Source organism: Gavialis gangeticus, unplaced genomic scaffold (genome assembly GCF_001723915.1).
Source record: "Gavialis gangeticus isolate Ggan-Ray unplaced genomic scaffold, GavGan_comp1, whole genome shotgun sequence".
NCBI classification, from domain to species: Eukaryota; Metazoa; Chordata; order Crocodylia; family Gavialidae; genus Gavialis; species Gavialis gangeticus.
Genome location: NW_017728993.1, coordinates 54,543,366 through 54,560,771, shown reverse-complemented (window position 1 = coordinate 54,560,771; position 17,406 = coordinate 54,543,366). Strand labels below are relative to the sequence as shown.

At 37.8% G+C, this 17,406-nt stretch overlaps 1 protein-coding gene across 1 annotated transcript in view; it reads left to right on the top strand.

The window, feature by feature from the left end:
- The window catches only part of BRINP3 (BMP/retinoic acid inducible neural specific 3), a 404,685-nt gene that overhangs the window by 327,770 nt on the left and 59,509 nt on the right, over nt 1-17,406 (top strand). The window contains exon 8 of the mRNA XM_019501735.1: nt 16,928-17,150. Within this exon, the coding sequence (XP_019357280.1) occupies nt 16,928-17,150 (223 nt within the window). The remainder of the gene's footprint in view (nt 1-16,927; nt 17,151-17,406) is intronic.

Genomic DNA, 17,406 nt, shown 5'->3' with positions numbered 1-17,406 from the left:
TAGGCTCCAGCCAGGACAGCTCTGCACCCACAAGTGGGGGCCAGGGCACTGGCTGCAGGAGTCCCTGCCTGACCCCGTCTTTCTGCAAACACCACTGCAGCTGCCCTGTCCTGCTGCTCACATACCCACTGCCCACCCCCAGCACCATTTTCAAGACAAGGATGGCATCTAAGGGAACTAACAAGTTTGTTTGTTTGGGTTTTTTAATTACTGCCATTGTATGGTACATCCTCATTTGCTCCTGTCCTATTATATTGAAAATGAATGTGGTTGTAGTGTAACTGAAAGCATCATCTGGGGACCTGGGCTTGCACAGGAGTTACTATGTGCACATTTCAATCTGCAGAACCTTTACCACTGTGATGTTGCAAAGAAAAGATAGAGCCAAACTTGAGTTTCAGATGTCAGGTTGAGTTTGCAGGCCTTCTAGCTGAAATTAACTGTCCTCTTCATTTATGAGATGATTACATTTGATCTGGAGTTATTAGGAGACATGTTTGAAATTCCACAGTGCTGTTTGCCCAAAGATACTTTTCCCAGTAGAAGGACTCTTTTATAAAATTGAGAGAAAGTGTATTCCTTTTTTCCATTTAGTGTATTTTAAATGGGAGATAGATGCAGCATAAGTTCAATAATTCATACCTAGAATTAAAAATGAAAACTCTTTTGATTTCCATAGGCAATATAATTAACCTTGTCATATGATAAGTTTTCATTTTAAATTAGTAAGAAGGGAGGCAGGAAGGGGAGAATGTGTTGATGAAAGACCACACCAGTCTCAATACATGTGAAATAGTATTGCTCAGGTTAGTCATTCTGCACTACATCTTTCGACCAAAATAGACCAATTGCTATGCAAAGTGAGCCTCATTCTAAATCTTAATTGAAAGATTCCTTGTGAAAAGGCTGAGCAAATTTAAATTCACTGGCAGTTGAAGGTATTTTTAATCACTTAAAAAAAAGATGTTAATCAATATGGTTCTATCCATTTGCCCCAGAGCTGTACAACATTGGTTATTCTTAAAATGGGGCTTAGAGTTTCAGGCCCAAGGCCAAAAAACTCAGCCTCCTGGGTTCTTAATATAATTATTGTTTTCTCTATTATCATGTAAGGGTGTTAATTTACCTCCCAGTAATTAACTTCCCTGTGTGATTGTCAGGAAATTTAATCAATAGTAGGAACAGATATACCAAGCTGTCATTCCTTCTGTGACCAGTATTCCCCCTTCACCCCTGTGGAGGTGTCACTGTTTTAATAAAATGAACAGGTGCAATGTGCAGAATTTATTCAGAGAGCCAATATCTAAATTGTTCATCTCATATTCCAAAAATGAAGGGATGCCCAATCAGACTCTCACAATCTAATTGCCTCATTTTCAGCCCTAAAAGCATTATGTGCCTCCTGCTAGTGCAGCACCTGGCAAATCTACTTATTAAAGTTATACAAGGTATTGCATGCTCAGACACTTTAAACATTATGATGACATTGTAATGAAAGAGGAGGAGCAGAAGGTTTCATCTAATATAATTCTACTGATGGCTACCATGTTCAGGACATAATGTCATTTCTTTCAAAGCTGGTAACAAAATCTCATTCTTGGTGGGATTCCAATCTGTCCTGGCAGCCTTGGATTTTACTTTGTTAAAAAAGATGTCATCATGTGTCTCCCTTTTCCTCCTAGCTGAATATTATCTCTTTTGAGTCATCATTTCTAAAACTTTCTTTTAAAATATATATAATTTGTTATTTTTTTCATTACTTCATCCAAGCCTGCATTTCCTCTTGCATTCCATAATAGTATCTCTTTCCTCCTGCACTTGAAATATAGTTTGTGACCTGTTTTGTGTTTGTTTGCTTTATCTACTCTGGATCCTTTTACTTCATCAGCTTACTAAGTGAAACTCTCTGTATGAGTAGAAATATGGATCAAAACATTCTGGAGTAGTAGAGATAGTGATTAAACCCATGCTGTTTAAGCTTTCTGTATGCTTACAGTATATCATGTACAGTGTATACATGTATGATATTTAATGATGACCATAAGTAGTAGGTCTGTACAAATAGGGAAATATTCAATTCGGATTCAGATTTGGCTGATTCAGAGAACAGTGATTTGATTTGGGGTTTTGGATCACTGTCCTGAGTCAATTTGGCTGAATTGGCTTTGGAAGTTTCTGCGCCAGTTTGGAGAGATTTGGAGATTTGGCTGTAGATTATAATGGGGAATCACTGAAATACCTATACCTATAACCATACCTAACTTTGCCATTTTTTGGCTGATTCAGATAAACATTGCAGGGATGATAGCCCCTTCTGAGGGCATGAAGTTTGCTACGTTTCAAGGAGATAGGTGTAGGGGTTTCTGGGAAACTCTACCTCAAACTGCTGAAAGCTTAACTCATGTCATGTGTGCATGCTAAGGCAGATTTGGATGAAAACAGCAAGGATGGTAGCCTCTTCTGAGGGTATGAGGCCTGCCAAGTTTCAAGGATATAGGTGCAGAGGTTTCACAAGCCAAGCCAGTCCAGTACCATTCAGATGCTGTTGCTTAGGCAGAAACAGCTCACAAAAGGCACAGAAAGCCTCCAGAGGCTTATATGCTGTTTCTACATCCCGCCCCAGAGCACTGGGATTGGAAGGGGACTCAGGGAGAGATCAGAGTCAGTGGCCAGCTACACATGTCAGTCTTTCGCCCTTTGCTCCCTGCCCCCTTCTTAGTTTCTGTTCCCCTGAAAGACTGCCCTCCAAATCTCCAAATCTTTTCTGAATCTTTTCCAAATCTATTCAGAGTTCTTTTTTCCCTCCTGATTCAATTTGGGTGTGGTGATTCAGCCTCCAAATTGGACTGAATCTTCTCTGAATCAAATTGTAGACCAAAGCTTCCCACACCCTTAATAACTAGAGCTGACAGGAAGCTAGAATCTATGCCAAAAATGAGTGAAAAGCAAATGAAAATATTCAAAGTTGTTGAATTTTCATTTTGACTTCAGTTTGGAATAAAATATTGTGAGACTGCCTAAAAATATATATTTAAAATGGCACCTGCTTAAGCTGTGCAGTGTCACATGGCAGTTTCTAGTTCCTATCCTAGCTGTCATCAATTTTTTACAGGTCAGGCTCTTTGGCCAGACAGATTCCATGATGTACCAATAGGCGTATGACTCCCATATTACACCATACACCTCTGTCAAAGGAGAGCTTGAAGTGCATGATGAGACATTTAGGACAGACTCCTATTTCACTTTACATTCCCAAATGGTAGTTTGGGGCACTCATGCACAGTTAAATGCCTATTACACGGGCATTGTGGACACGCAAGTGTCCTTACAGCTAATGAGTATGCCCTTAATGCTAATGAGTATGCAAAGCAGCTGTGCTCTGGCTAAGCAGATAAATGGGCAAGTACATAGACATCTCTAACAATATGACCTGGAACATGCAAAGAATCCACATATCAAATACTCTAATATCAACCCATTTTGGGGGGGGGGGGGGGGGGGGGGGGGGGGGGGGGGGGGGGAAGCGAGCTGTTGTGGGGGTGGGAATCATTGCTGTCTTTGTGTGTTGTGAAGCTTCACTCAGAACTGGTCCTAGCAATGTGGGATTACTCCTAAACAGTTTTCTCTGTTTAACTATTGGTCTCGTGTTTTCTGAAGCAGGGATGAAGGGATAGGGAAATACTTTTCAACCTTATTAGAGTCCATACACACCTCAGAAAGTACTGGCTTTTTGTTTTCACTCATGTTTTGACTGCTGAAAAAAATAGAGTAATTATTTTGTTGCAAAGGACTCAGGAAGACCAGAACAGATCAGAAGGTTTTAATACTACAGATTCCTATTTGAAATTTCTGGGTTTATCTTGTATATCATGCTTACACACTTAACAATGTCAGCATTGAATGGAACCCTGCAGCACCTTTGAAAGGAACTGAAGGCACCTCAGGGTGCCATATACCCTGGTAAAGAATCACTGGAGTAAGCCTTTATCTATCTGAAGCAGACCCAGAGTCAGAAGAAAGGCGAGGTAGATATGCCTCAAGAGACAGCATGCTGACAGAGTATAAATGCAATGAGCTCCATTCTCTCCTCCTAGTAACATTCATGTCTTTGGAGGATACTGCTATATTGATATTCTTTTCCAGGCAAACACTTTAATTGAATGTTTGGGAGAGGATCACCTAGCCCAGCTACTGTCCCTTATTCCCATGAAACATTTCCTCTGCAAGGCAAATTCTTCCACAATTTCTGACAACAATCTACCTACTCCACAAAGTAGCCTGATCCTACTACTTTTGACAGTTGCTCTGGTCCTAACATTTATTCTGATTCCTTTCAATTCATACCCTGCATGTACCTTTCACCACATGTACATTTGGGTCCTACATTTGGAGTAAGAAGAGCAAATGTATTGGAGCTAAATGATTAACCAAGAGAGTTTAAAGTACAACTTTATTATTTTCTCTGTGAAGAAAAAAGCAATTTTAAACTAAGGTCTTATGCTTCTGTGGATTGGATTCTGTTCAATAAATATATATATTTCTTGAAACACAGCTGCTACTTCTTTAGATGAATTAAGTAATGTATCACAAATAACTAAAATGCACTGGAACATAAAAACAATATATATTCATTTTACTGCATTGTTTTTCTCATGCCTTAGAACGATGGTGGCTATTTTAAACATGATATATCTTTGGTAAATCTCTTTAATAATGTCTGCATAAGGTTGTGGCAGCATTTTATTGAACATTTACAGTATTTGGCCAATTGAAATGTCAGTCCTACTGCATCAGAAAACAACTGCAATGGTTTTGTGGTTTGGGATTTCAATTTGAAACTGGCAGTGGTGTCTGACTTGTTATAACTTTTATTGCCTGATTACAATTAAAAGCATTGTTATGGGAAGACAGTAATATTGCCATGGTTTTATTATTGAAATGGAAGGTTTTTCACAGATAGTGAGGTTATTTAACAGTGTGATAGGCTGTTGAAGATCTTCTCTGTCAAGACTCTTGATGCCCCTCACACTAATTGCAACTGGAATTTGGACACCACTGAGGATAGAATTGCCCAAGGCTATGTGTAAATATACTATTATTATTTATTTGTTACCTAGCAACTGTCAGGATCAGAGCCCTAATTTGCTAATCTACAAACATATAGTAAATAATAGTTTCTTTCTGAAGAAATTATTCTGAAATAGAGTTACAGATGAAGAGTATGAATAAATGAAGGCTTTGTATTCCTATGTTTTAGATAGAAAAGTGAAGCACAGAGACAAGAAATGACTTGTCAGAGGTCATACAAGAAATCAGTAGTAAAGCCAGAAACTGAATCCAAGTTTCTTCAGACTCATTTTAGTACTTTAACCTAAGGACTAGAACTGGCCAGAAACAAAGACCCATTTTCTGTTGGATTATGCAATCTGTTGAAATCGAAATATTTTCAAATCTGTGTCAACTTGGCTGAAAATGAGTCTTAGAGAAAAACATTGACAAATCCAATCATAGTAAAACATCCCATTTTGACATTTTCAGAATTAAATGTTTTAATATTTCATTTTAACATGACTTTTTGTTTAGGACCTTGAGTAGGCTAGAATAAAAAATAAGTTGAAATACAGTGTTTTGGCTTTGTCAAAATGAAATATTTTAATTGATGCAAAATAGAAAAAGGGTAACCTCAACTTGGAGTGTTCTTTTACAAACAACTTAGACATTTTAAAGCGTCATGTTGATTTGGTTGAATGGCATTTCTGTATCTTAAGTCTTTCACACAATGGAATTTCCAAGCTTAGGACAGCTATACTCAAGATCCATCTTTGTCTCAAAAAGTGTCAGTTTAATAGCTTTATTTAGCTTATAGGAAATCAGTGGACAGACCTTAACTCCAGCTTGCTTTCAGTCATTCAGAATAAATCATTGTTACTATTATAAAATGGTCTTATTTAGCCAGAGACTGAAATGAACATGAAAGAGGGGTATTCTTATTGTGTGAAGCATAAGACAGAATAAAGTTGAGTACTGTGTAGCAACATGTGTGGTTCACAATTTCTCTGGATAGAGAAAAGGCCACATTTTCCTCCCATATTTGCCTGATGGTTGTAATGATCAATAAGGCTTAAATATCTAGCATTCAAAATGCTGCGTTTTAAAGTTTCAGAAGCATCAGCTAGATGGGTTCAATCCCAGGTACCACTTTGGAATTCACCACTCTACAGAGGAAATCCCTGAAGTCACACCCAAAGTTTAAAAGAATATTTTTGTTTTTAAAATTCTTTGTTGGACTTGGAGTTGGCTGCTGTTCAGTTGCATAGTGTGGTACTATTCATTATTTTAATTTGCTATTCTAAAGAATTATCTGTGTGCCAAATGAAATTAAATGGGATCCACATTAAAATCAGACCTAGATAAATTAACAACATAGACAAAGAGTGAGATAAGATACTCCAAAGTATCAACACAAGACTGAATGAAATTCAGCCTTCAAATCTTGAAATTCATTTGGTTTAATATAAGATTTCAGGTTTTATGTGTAGATTCTCTCTGATAACCAGGAGTCTTAAGAAATATGTTCAGATGCCTTTGGAACTACAGCCTCTTACTCATTGTTGTATGAAGGGATGGAAATCATTTGAAAAACTGCCCCAGGTAAGTATGACCATCTAGGAATTATGCCCATTTGGGCCAGCACATTTCCATGTGTCTCCATCATTTCTTCATCTTTTAAGAACTAACAGAGGGACTAAGTGATGGATTTATGTATATACATGCTCCTTTTTGTGAGTAGAGAAGACTGCTTTGCCACCATGACCTTTTCCTTTTATGACAGAAGCAGGAGACTAAAAGTCTTATGAGTCCCTTGATGTGCGAATAAGTAATACTCCATTTTAGTTAGTGGGACCTTTGTGTTGAGAAAAAATCTGAAAACTCCCTTTCTCATTTTCCATTAACAGAACTGAAATTATAAGTATATTAAAGCACAGACATGATAGCAAGCATTTTTGCCGCATTAACTAAAGAAAATCCTTTTGTAGTGTATTGATATAGAATATATGGCCATTTAAATCAATAATATGTCTAGAAACAAGATTTGTGAAGATCACTCATGACTGTAGAGTTCTTTTAAAATTGGGACTATTAGGTGAATTTATTTTTTTGGAAGAGACCAAAGTTACGGGGCTTGATGCCTGTGCATGGGATCTCTGTTTAAGGAGAAATGCCATGATAGTGCTGTGGTCAATGTTGCATGATAGATTTGAGTTTGAGAGTCCTATCCTATAGGGAGATTTCTCTAAAATTGACATGAACTCTCATTTTAATTGAAATCTGGATCCTTTGACTTCAATGTCTGCTGTGATTGACCCTTGAGATTACTGAGGAACAGACACAACTTGTTAGCTTATTTTAAATTCAGTGACTGCAGTTGTTCCCAAAGTAAGACATTCCTCCTAATCATTTCTTTACTAAAACAATCATTAAGATAAAAGAAACTGTGTCTTCAAGAAGTACACAGAAGCAGGATGAAAGGGAGTGTGCTAGTCTTTACACGTGCATATGATAGATACACATATTTTAGGGGAAAAAATTAAATGTATTAAATGTAATAAGAAGTATTAATGCCATCTTTCAAGTTAACAGACATCTACATGTGACACCAAGTCAGCATAGCAATGTGCTGCGGTGATGTAGTGCATGCAGTCAAGAACCATGATGCCACAGCTACACTGCCATAGCGATGCACTCCCTCATTATAGTACATTGCTACAGCGACATAGCAGCTAAGAATAACTGTGTGCATGGTGCAGTACAGGCTGTTACTGTGCCGTCATTTAGTACTTCTGAAAGCACTTCCTTCTAGAAGTACTAAATGATGGTGCAGTAACATGCACACTATTATTTTTAGCTGCTATGTCACTCTGTAGCAGCGTGTTTTCCAAAAGAAGTACCAAATAATGGCACAGTAACAAAGGCACCATAGGAACATGTGTAGATGTGCCCACTGTGTTCTTCACACACACCATTTTGTCAGTTTTTGTTTATAATTACTCTACCTATTCAAAAATTGTGTATTAAAGTATTATGGTTGTGGTTTTATAAATGAGAAAGAAATTGAATAGGAATGTTTTAAGAAGTAACAAACTGACCATTTAAATTGCTATATAGACATTTTAAAGTGTTAATTTTGACAAAGAAATATAAGGCACTTTTTCTACAGGACTTTGGATTGTTAAACAGAAATTATCATAACTCTAATGTCTTCTTCATTGAAAGAAAAAACCTAACAAACCTACACCTGAAACATGGGGCCACTGGATAGATTTTTTATTAACAAAATATTCCTGAACGAAATAACTGCTTTTTCACCAAGCATTAGATTATTTAACTCTGAAAATTATATTTGGTATCAGCTTTTGAAAATATTTTTTTAAAATAAAAGCACTACTTAGCTTAGATGTCAAAGGTCAAATTAGATAGGCATATATCTTTACCGAAATGCTATTTTTCAACTCTCAAAAAAATGGATTTTGTAATGAGTTTGTTGCAATAAGATTAAATTATTGAGTACTGGGAAACTGTGCTACTCAGAATATTATATTAAAACACAAAACTTAAATTTATGAAGGATCAGATATCTCGCTCCACTCATTTCCACTACTCTAGAACCTAGTTGAAGTTTTTCTATAGTTTGCTTTCTCTATCATAATGTAGACAATCTGAGTTAGCCAGGTTAGTCTGAAGACAGGCAGAAAGGAAAGGTAAGGTAATACCATGCTCTGCCTTCTATCATAATGAATAATTAATATTTCACATTTTCTTTTGTGACGACCTCTTCACATCATTTACATGCTTAAAGCCTCAATAATTTTGTCATAATATATGTCTATGAGGAAAAACACAGGAGAAAATAAACTTCAGGATTTTCTTCAAAAGCTGAGGAAAAACCTTTCCCTAAACTGATCTTTCCCTTTGGTGTAGGGACCTGGGAAAAATATATGGTCATGAATGTGATGTAGCACAGTGATACATTTAAGCACAAGTTTGTAGGTTAAAGATGGAAATGGATACATTGATTTTAGTGAGTGTGTGTTCATGCATGTATCCTTTTCCTAGTATAAAGGTCTAATTTCATTCCAGCAAAAGGGCATTTTGCAGCAGATTTTTGGAGTCATGAAAAGTGTGATGCCTTAATCCCAGGACTTCATTATGCACTTGACCAGGTAGCTAGGGATAATTGGTCCATGATATTTCTATGTTGTATAACTATATCAATCCAAGAGGAGAATAACATTAAAAATATGTAAGAAATCATTTTGGAAGGGATAATATAAGACAAATATTGCCCATGCTTTCCTATTAAAGTTTGTGGAAAAGAAGCTTATCTTACACCTTAAATTAACATTGTTTCAAGGTTTACTGAAAACAAAAGGTAAAAGAAATCATATCAGAGAGCCAGATTCGGGGTCTGTCATATCAGTATCAATCCACTTGGTTGTATTTTCTGCACTGCCTTATATAGATTTTGATACTTCCACAGAATATATTTTACTATGAAAGGAAACTGTGTAGTGCAGGTGTGCTCAACCTCTGGTCTGTGAGTCAAATGTGGACCGCCATGATATCACATCTGGCCTTCAGAGCTCCCCATGGGTCTGGAAATTTGGTAGCAGGGAAACAGTGGCTATTAATATAGTCACCCTCACTTACGCCAAATCCCCAAACCCCATTCCCAGTGTAGGCAGGTCATTCCCCCTGCTTCTGGATTGGGGCTGGTCCATGCCCCCTTTTCTTCCTACATGGCCAGGTTAGGGCCTGGCCATGTCACCTTCCCCTTCAGGGTCTTGCCACATCCCCTTCCCTTCCATTGGGTCTGGGCCATGACCCATTCCCCGCTGTGGGGCAGATTGGAGCATAGACACACCTCCTCCCCCCAAAATCAAGCCACACCCCTTCCCTTTCTGTGCCACCTTCCCACTCCACTGGGCCAAGTTAAGCTTCTTTCCTCTTGGGAGCTGCACTGGAGTCAGCCAGCCTGCCCTCTCCCCACCAAATGGTGTCCACTAGCTTCACCTGGGCCCTGGATCAGGAGCACTTGCTGATCCAACTCATGGATGGACTGGATACTGCCAATCTAGCCCACCAGGTAAAAATGTTGGACATCATTGATGTAGTGAAAAAGGGTTTGATAGTTTGGAAAAGTTTCAAAAAGCACTTCAGAACTTAGCCAACTAAATTTAACATGTGCACTACAGAGGCATTTTCATCCTACTTCCAAACAAAAAGGAAAGATATTTCAATGTGATTTTAAATATATATACCTTAAACATTCTTTATCAATTAAAGACTAAGAATATTCATTCATAAGGGCATGCATTCATTTCTTTAGCCAAAAAATGTTTGCTTTCTATAGTTTTAATTTTGTTTCCATTCATGCCTAATGTATAATATAAGTGTAATGTCATGTCTGTGCATGGACCAGAATAGTGAAAGAATCTTTAGTTTCCAAAATTATCAGCATAACTAATTATTTATTACATGGTCAAGTAAACTAGATAGATTAATCTGTCTGTATCATTTTAGTTCATATGCTCAGATCAACTGAGTTTGGATATAGTATGACATACATGATTGCATGTACACTTCATGTCTACCTATCCTTAACGTTAGGGAGTTCTGGAATTATATAGTAACTCATAATCTAAGATCATGATCTAGGAATATCTATCTATCTATATCCAAAACAATATTCAGTAGATATATCACATACAGAAATCCTTGCTTCTCACATACCTGTCTAACTAGAAACTTGTACTCCTCCAGCACTATAACTCAAAAGGTTGTTAATGATCAGGAATGGCTGGTATGCTGTTCATTAGAGTGTAATAGTTTAATCATTTCTGAGAGGTAGGAGTTCATGTTGTGGATTCACGGACCATGAAATGTGTCTGTTTAAGGGATGAGGACTTCATCTTATTTGTTTGTTTGTTTGTTTACTTGTTTATTTATTTTTGGAAGGCCACATAACCATGCTAACTTTATCATCTAGCTCTCTCATTCTGTTGCTTGCTTATGGTAGTCAAATCCTGATGTTAGCAAAGCTTCTGATACTGTCTCCTTCAATATTTTCATTCATTTAGAAACACGAATACAGACTAGATGAAAGCACTGTAAAGTGGATACGTAACTGGTTGTATCATCATACTCAATTATCAGCGGCTCATTGTACAGGTGCAAGGAGTTTTCTCTGGGGTTCTTCCTTGGTCTAATCTTGCTCAAAACCTTCATTAATTATTTGAACTAGGAACAATGGCCATAACCTGCAGGAGAGGAAGTTTAAGTTGGAGATAACTAGGAAATTTCTGACAATCAAGGTGGTCAAGCATTGGAATAAGCTACCTAGAGAAGTTGTGGAATCTCCATCCCTGGAAATTGTCAAGGGCAATCTGGACAGGCACTTGGCTGGATTGGTTTAGTCAGGGATGATCCTGCCTAGATCCCATCCAGGCAGCTGAAGTACTTGAACTTGTGAAGTCCCTTCCTGCCCTACTTTCCTGTTATCTTACAGTGATACACGGAACAAATATTTCATAGATTTCATAGACATTAGGACTGAAAGGGACCTCATAAGATCATCGGGTCCAGCCCCCTGCCAAAGGGGCAGGTAATCAGCTAGGGTCAAAGAATCCCAGCAAAATAAGCATCCAACTGTTTCTTAAAAGTGTCCAGAGTAGGTGCTTGCACCACCACTGGGGGAAGTCTATTCCAGGCCTTGTGGGCTCAGACAGTAAGGAAGTTTTTCCTTATGTCCAGCCTAAAATAGTCTTGCAGAAATTTGTGACCATTGGACCTTGTCATTCCTTGGGATGCTCTGATGAACAAGCATTTTCCCAGATGCTGATACACACCCCTTATGTATTTATAGGCTGCCACCAAGTCACCCCTGAGCCTGTGCTTCTTCAGACTGAAAAGTCCCATGTCTCTCAGCTTCTCTTAATATGGCCTGATCTCTTGTCCTCTGATCATGTGTGTGGCTCTCCTCTGGGCTCTTTCAAGCTTCTCCATGTCCTTTCTGAATTGTGGAGCCCAGAATTGTTTTCAGTACTCCAGTTGCAGTCTCACAAATGCCAAGTACAGTGTGAAGATAACATCTTGGGTCTTGCTTGAGAAGCATCGGTAGATGCAAGCCAGAGTTTTGTTCACTTTGCCATCTGCAGTATTGCATTGGTAGCTAATATTCATCTTGTGGTCAATCATGACCCCCAGATCTCTTTCAGCTGTAGTGCTAATGAGTATAGCACTGCCAAGCCTATAAGCGTGATGTGGGGTTTTTTCCCCTGAGGTGGAACACCTTGCATTTCTCTGTATTGAATGCCATCGGGTTTACATCTACCCACCTTGCAAGTCTATCAAGGTCGGCCTGTATCACCAGCCTATCCTCAAGTGTTGACACTCTTGCCCAAAGTTTGGTGTGATCAGCAAACTTAGCTATTCTTCTGACACCAGAGTCCAGATTGTTTATAAAGATGTTAAAGAGTACAGGTCTGAGAACAGAGCTTTGGAGGACACCATTGGTCACTGGGTGCCATATTGATTCAGTTCCACTGACTACCACTTTCTGGGTCCAACCTCAAAGCCAGTTTCCCAGCCATTGGACAGTAGGGTAGTCAAGGCCGCAGTTCCCCAATTTTTCCATGATGAGATTATGGGACACCAAGTCAAAGGCTTTTTTAAAGTTCAAATATATGATATCAACCTCTTCCCCTTTGTCCAGGTGACGTGTCACCTGGTCATAGAAGGAAATGAGATTGGTCAGGCAAGACCTACCCTCAACAAACCCTCAGAATGTTGCCTTCTGTTAGCCTGTCAAGAATGGTTTCTTTGATGATTTTTTTCCAAGATCTTTTCAGTGATTGAGGTCAAACTGATTAGCTTGTGTCACAGGCCAGCTAGGCACTGTGAGTGTATCAGCCATGAGGCTGGGTTCAGGATTGAAGAGGTGAGTCAGGAGTGAAGTAAAGTCAAATTTACTTATAGGTTAGCATACAACAGTTAACAGAAAGGTTAATGCGACAAACAGATAGTACAGTAATAAAGAGCTAATAGTGAATGATAACAACAGATAGAATGACAAAGAGTTCCCAAATGGGATTGGCAGTTTATCAGCAGTCCCTCTGTGCCAGGTGTGTGCCAAGTTGCTCCAGTGAAGTTAGATGTCTCCAATCAATGCTGTCCGAGGGGTGACCGGGAAGGTCCTTTGGTCAGGATCCAATCCTCACTCACACTGGGAGTCTGGGGTCCAGGCGTGGTACAGTGATGGTCCTTCTGTCCTGTCCTTCATGCTGGTCAACTGACATACATGCTTCTTTATACCTTATTTTATGCTAATCTGTTGGCTTTAGAGCCACTCACAATCTTGCCCTATAGCTGTTACCCTATGGGATCAAAAGGTGCTAGAAATTATCATGAAAGGTTACTGCCCAAACTCGGGTTCTCCCAATAAGCAAATTATACCACATTACTTTGAAGTTTGAAATTAGCATTACCTGCCTAAACTCAACTTCTTAGTATTTTTATTACTGGATTCCTTGGAATGTGCTGATTATATTAGGTGGTCAGATCTGGTTATGGCTTGACCTTTAAAAAACCTTTTAGATCAGCTAATCTTGTAGCTCTGCTTATTTTGGGGGGTCAGTGGTCCCATGGTCAGTGCAAACAGTTAGATTCAACACTTCAGTTAAATTGTGACAGACAAATTCCACTTGCTGGTTGCAAACTTACAAGCTTTGCATTAGCTAATCTTAACTGCTTAAGATAATTACCAGATGCTTCCAAGAGCATATATTTTTTTTATTTAACCCCTCTGGTTCTGGCTACCAAAGGCTTGTAGTTTCCCAGATCTTCTTTCCTTCCTTTCTTAAAGATAGGCACCACATTGGCTCTCTTCCAATCTTCAGGTACTTCTCCTGAGTGTTACAAGTTCTCGAATATTCTTGCCAGTGGCCGTGCTATGATGTCCGCCAGTTCCTTTAGCACTCTTGAGTGTAATCTATCTGGACCAGCTGTTCTGAGGATGTCCAGTTTCTCAAGATCTATGCTAATGGTGAATGTGTTTTCATCCTCAACCTGGCCATCCCACATCATGTTAGGTAGGGTGGTCCCTTTGGGATGGTGAAAAACTGACACAAAGTAATCATTAACCAGATTAGCTTTTTCCTGGGTGTCAGTTTTCAGCTGCCCCATTTGGTTTAGCAGGGGTCCAAAGTTTAAAATGTGCTCTCTACAATGCTAAAGGGAGAGTTATTGGATTTTTTTCAGTAGGAAGAAAAGGATGACATCATTTAATGGATTCCCCATCCCATGGATTTGGGAACTTCAGCGGTGATAACCTGCATCCTATCAGACAGAGCCTTCTTTCAACACAACTAAGTATCATTTATTGACCTACCCTTCAGCTCAAAGAAAAACAAGATTTTTGTGGTCTTCTCTCACCACAGCAGTAGTTCCTTTTTCAGCACCAGGGCAAGATTTTTTTCTTCACAGTTAAGGCAGACAGTTGGTGCCCTCATCAGAGAAGGTCCTGGACCCCTTGGAATAGATGGAAAAGTAACATTCAATTGTTTCAAATTTGCATTTGTGTAGTGTAAATACTCATGCCATAGAAATCCATTCCTTTTTTGAACCATAAATATATGTTGATTTAGAGAAACACATTTTTTTAAAACACCAAAGAATTGTGGTTGAGGTTCTAGATCTGAAACAATAAGGAAAAACTTTTCTTAGATCTTTCATTTTCATACAAAGGGAGAGCCTTAGTATCCCAACAACTAACTGCGTCTGCAGAGATGCAGGAATGATAGCAGTCCTTCAAAAGATAGAAATGATGTAGAAAATAACAGTGATCTGCACTGTATGTTTTAATGCCATAAAGTTCCTGGATAATTTAATAATTGTGTGGCCTAAAGTAAAGCACATACCTGGCATCTTGTCTTTCTTTCTGATTGACATGTTAAAAAAAGTATGTTTGTGTAAAAGTTTTCTTATAATTTTTAAACCTTCAATGAAGATATGATACTGAAATGTTTACTTTCATAACATACCCGGATGGTGGATATGTAATTTCATTTTGTCTTGGAATAATTATTTTTCTACCATCTAAATTTGGACATTTTCACTTCATTTTTTTTCCATTTTTTTAATGCAATTTTTTGTGTTTTTAAGAAACTGAAATACAAAATTGCCAAGCTTATACATATATACATTTACATCTATATTATATATCAATTTATTTATTTATTTGTGTGTTTAGTAAAAGCCTATTTTTTATTTTGCCAGATCATACCTTTTCATAAAGAACAAGCCATTTCCGCTTGGAAAAAGGGGGTGGGGGGCAGTGGACAATGACAAAGCAGTTTTGAATTTAACAAACATCACAGCTCTAAAACTGTTTCACACAGATGGATCACTGAACTCACACAGTTCCTACACAAATGAAGCACCACACTGGATTATGGCCTAATTGTGAGACAATCATGGCTTCACTACAGAATGAAATTGGAAAAAAAGAAGGGTGGTGGAGGGGGAGGTGGACATATACTGATTTCTGGAAGCATGGGAGCCCCCACCCCCCAAAATGGATTCTGGTGCAGTTATAATGTTTATACTTTTCTATTACCAATGTGCAAATCTTACATGTAAACCAGTGCATAGTCCCGTGGAAGTCAATAGAATTCTATTTTAAAGACCTATTTGGCTTGCATTACCAGAGTGCCTGTGTGCCATACAAAATTCAGTGAGTTTATTATCGCAATATCTTTGTGCTATAAAAAAATCCGATTATCAACATTGTACTGGTGGGACATAGGTTGAGGGAAAGATTTTTAAAGCACTTTTAAAAATTCCAAGCAGCCCCTAAATGCACCTCTGGATATTTAAATATCTTTAGAGATCTGGCCCTAACTGATTGGACAAAGGTGACAAAGGAAGCATATGGGAGAGCGGAAATCTGAATCCCAGATGCTCCTGCATAAGACTACTTCTTTAACTACTTGACCATTCTGCCAATCCAATTATTATTTCTATTCTCCACAAGAATATAAATATATAAATATATATATATAAAATCTGTTTATACATACATACATACATACATATGTGTGTATGCACACACACACATATGTATACATACATACAAATAATGCTTCCATGTTTATTTAATCTTAATTTCAAATTAATGTTTAAGATATGTAGGCATGCATCTCCCCTTTGTTATCTATTTTATTAACATTGGTAATGACATATGTATGTATATATAAGCAGATATATATATGTGTGTGTGTGTGTGTGTGTGTCTACACACACACGCATCTGTTTGCTTAATTGGGTTCTGAAAGTGAAGATAAGCAGACATGATTCTCATTTAATTTAAAGGTGTTGACAGATGAACAAATTATAGTTCGTTAAAAGTAGGGGATGTATTATGTATCAGCTGCTCTGCAGTAACTGCCTTGTGTGTTTTCATATCCCATGGTAAGTAGAAACTAAACTACAGTCATTTAGTAGTTGTTTCCTTAAGATGTAAGCTAATTTAGCTTCCATTCAGCATGGGTTAAGTGGACTCTTAGAAAGGAGTTACACTGATCAACTCACATATGGGTTACCACACCAATTCAATCTGTTCACAAGCTAAAGCAGTTTTATGCCATAGTAATGGAAAATAATGCTTCCATGTGTATTTAATCTTAATTTCAAATTAAAGTTTAAGATATGTAGGCATGCCTCTCCCCTTTGTTATCTATTTTATTAACATTGGTAATGACATTTTTTATTTAAAATGGCTGTTCAAATTCAAACAGATGAAAAGTTACATTTTGTTTCAAAATAGTAATAGTTACATAATTAAAAAATATTGAATTTTGCCATTTTTCAGATGAATTCAAGTTATTTATGAAAAGACTGCCCATGAACTATTTCCTCAACACATCTACCATAATGCATTTGTGGACAATGGATTCTAATTTTCAGCGTCGCTACGAGCAACTGGAAAACAGCATGAAACAACTGTTCCTAAAGGCACAGAAAATTGTTCATAAGCTCTTTAGCCTTAGTAAGAGGTGTCATAAACAACCACTCATCCGCTTGCCAAGACAGAGGTAAGAAATGTTATGAAAATCAGAGAAACTCAGGACTTCTCTTGATTCCAAAATCAGCTTAAAACTACAGGTATTGTAATAAGTATACTATACAGCCTTTATAACCATAAAAGCAAACAGTAGTACTGAGTCTTCCAAGCTTCAGTAGTATTCTGTTCAAACCTTCCCAAATGCAATATCACAATGGAAAAATAAACATAAGCTACAACTACATTCATCATTGTATATCATGGGAATCAAATGAAAGAAAGATGAA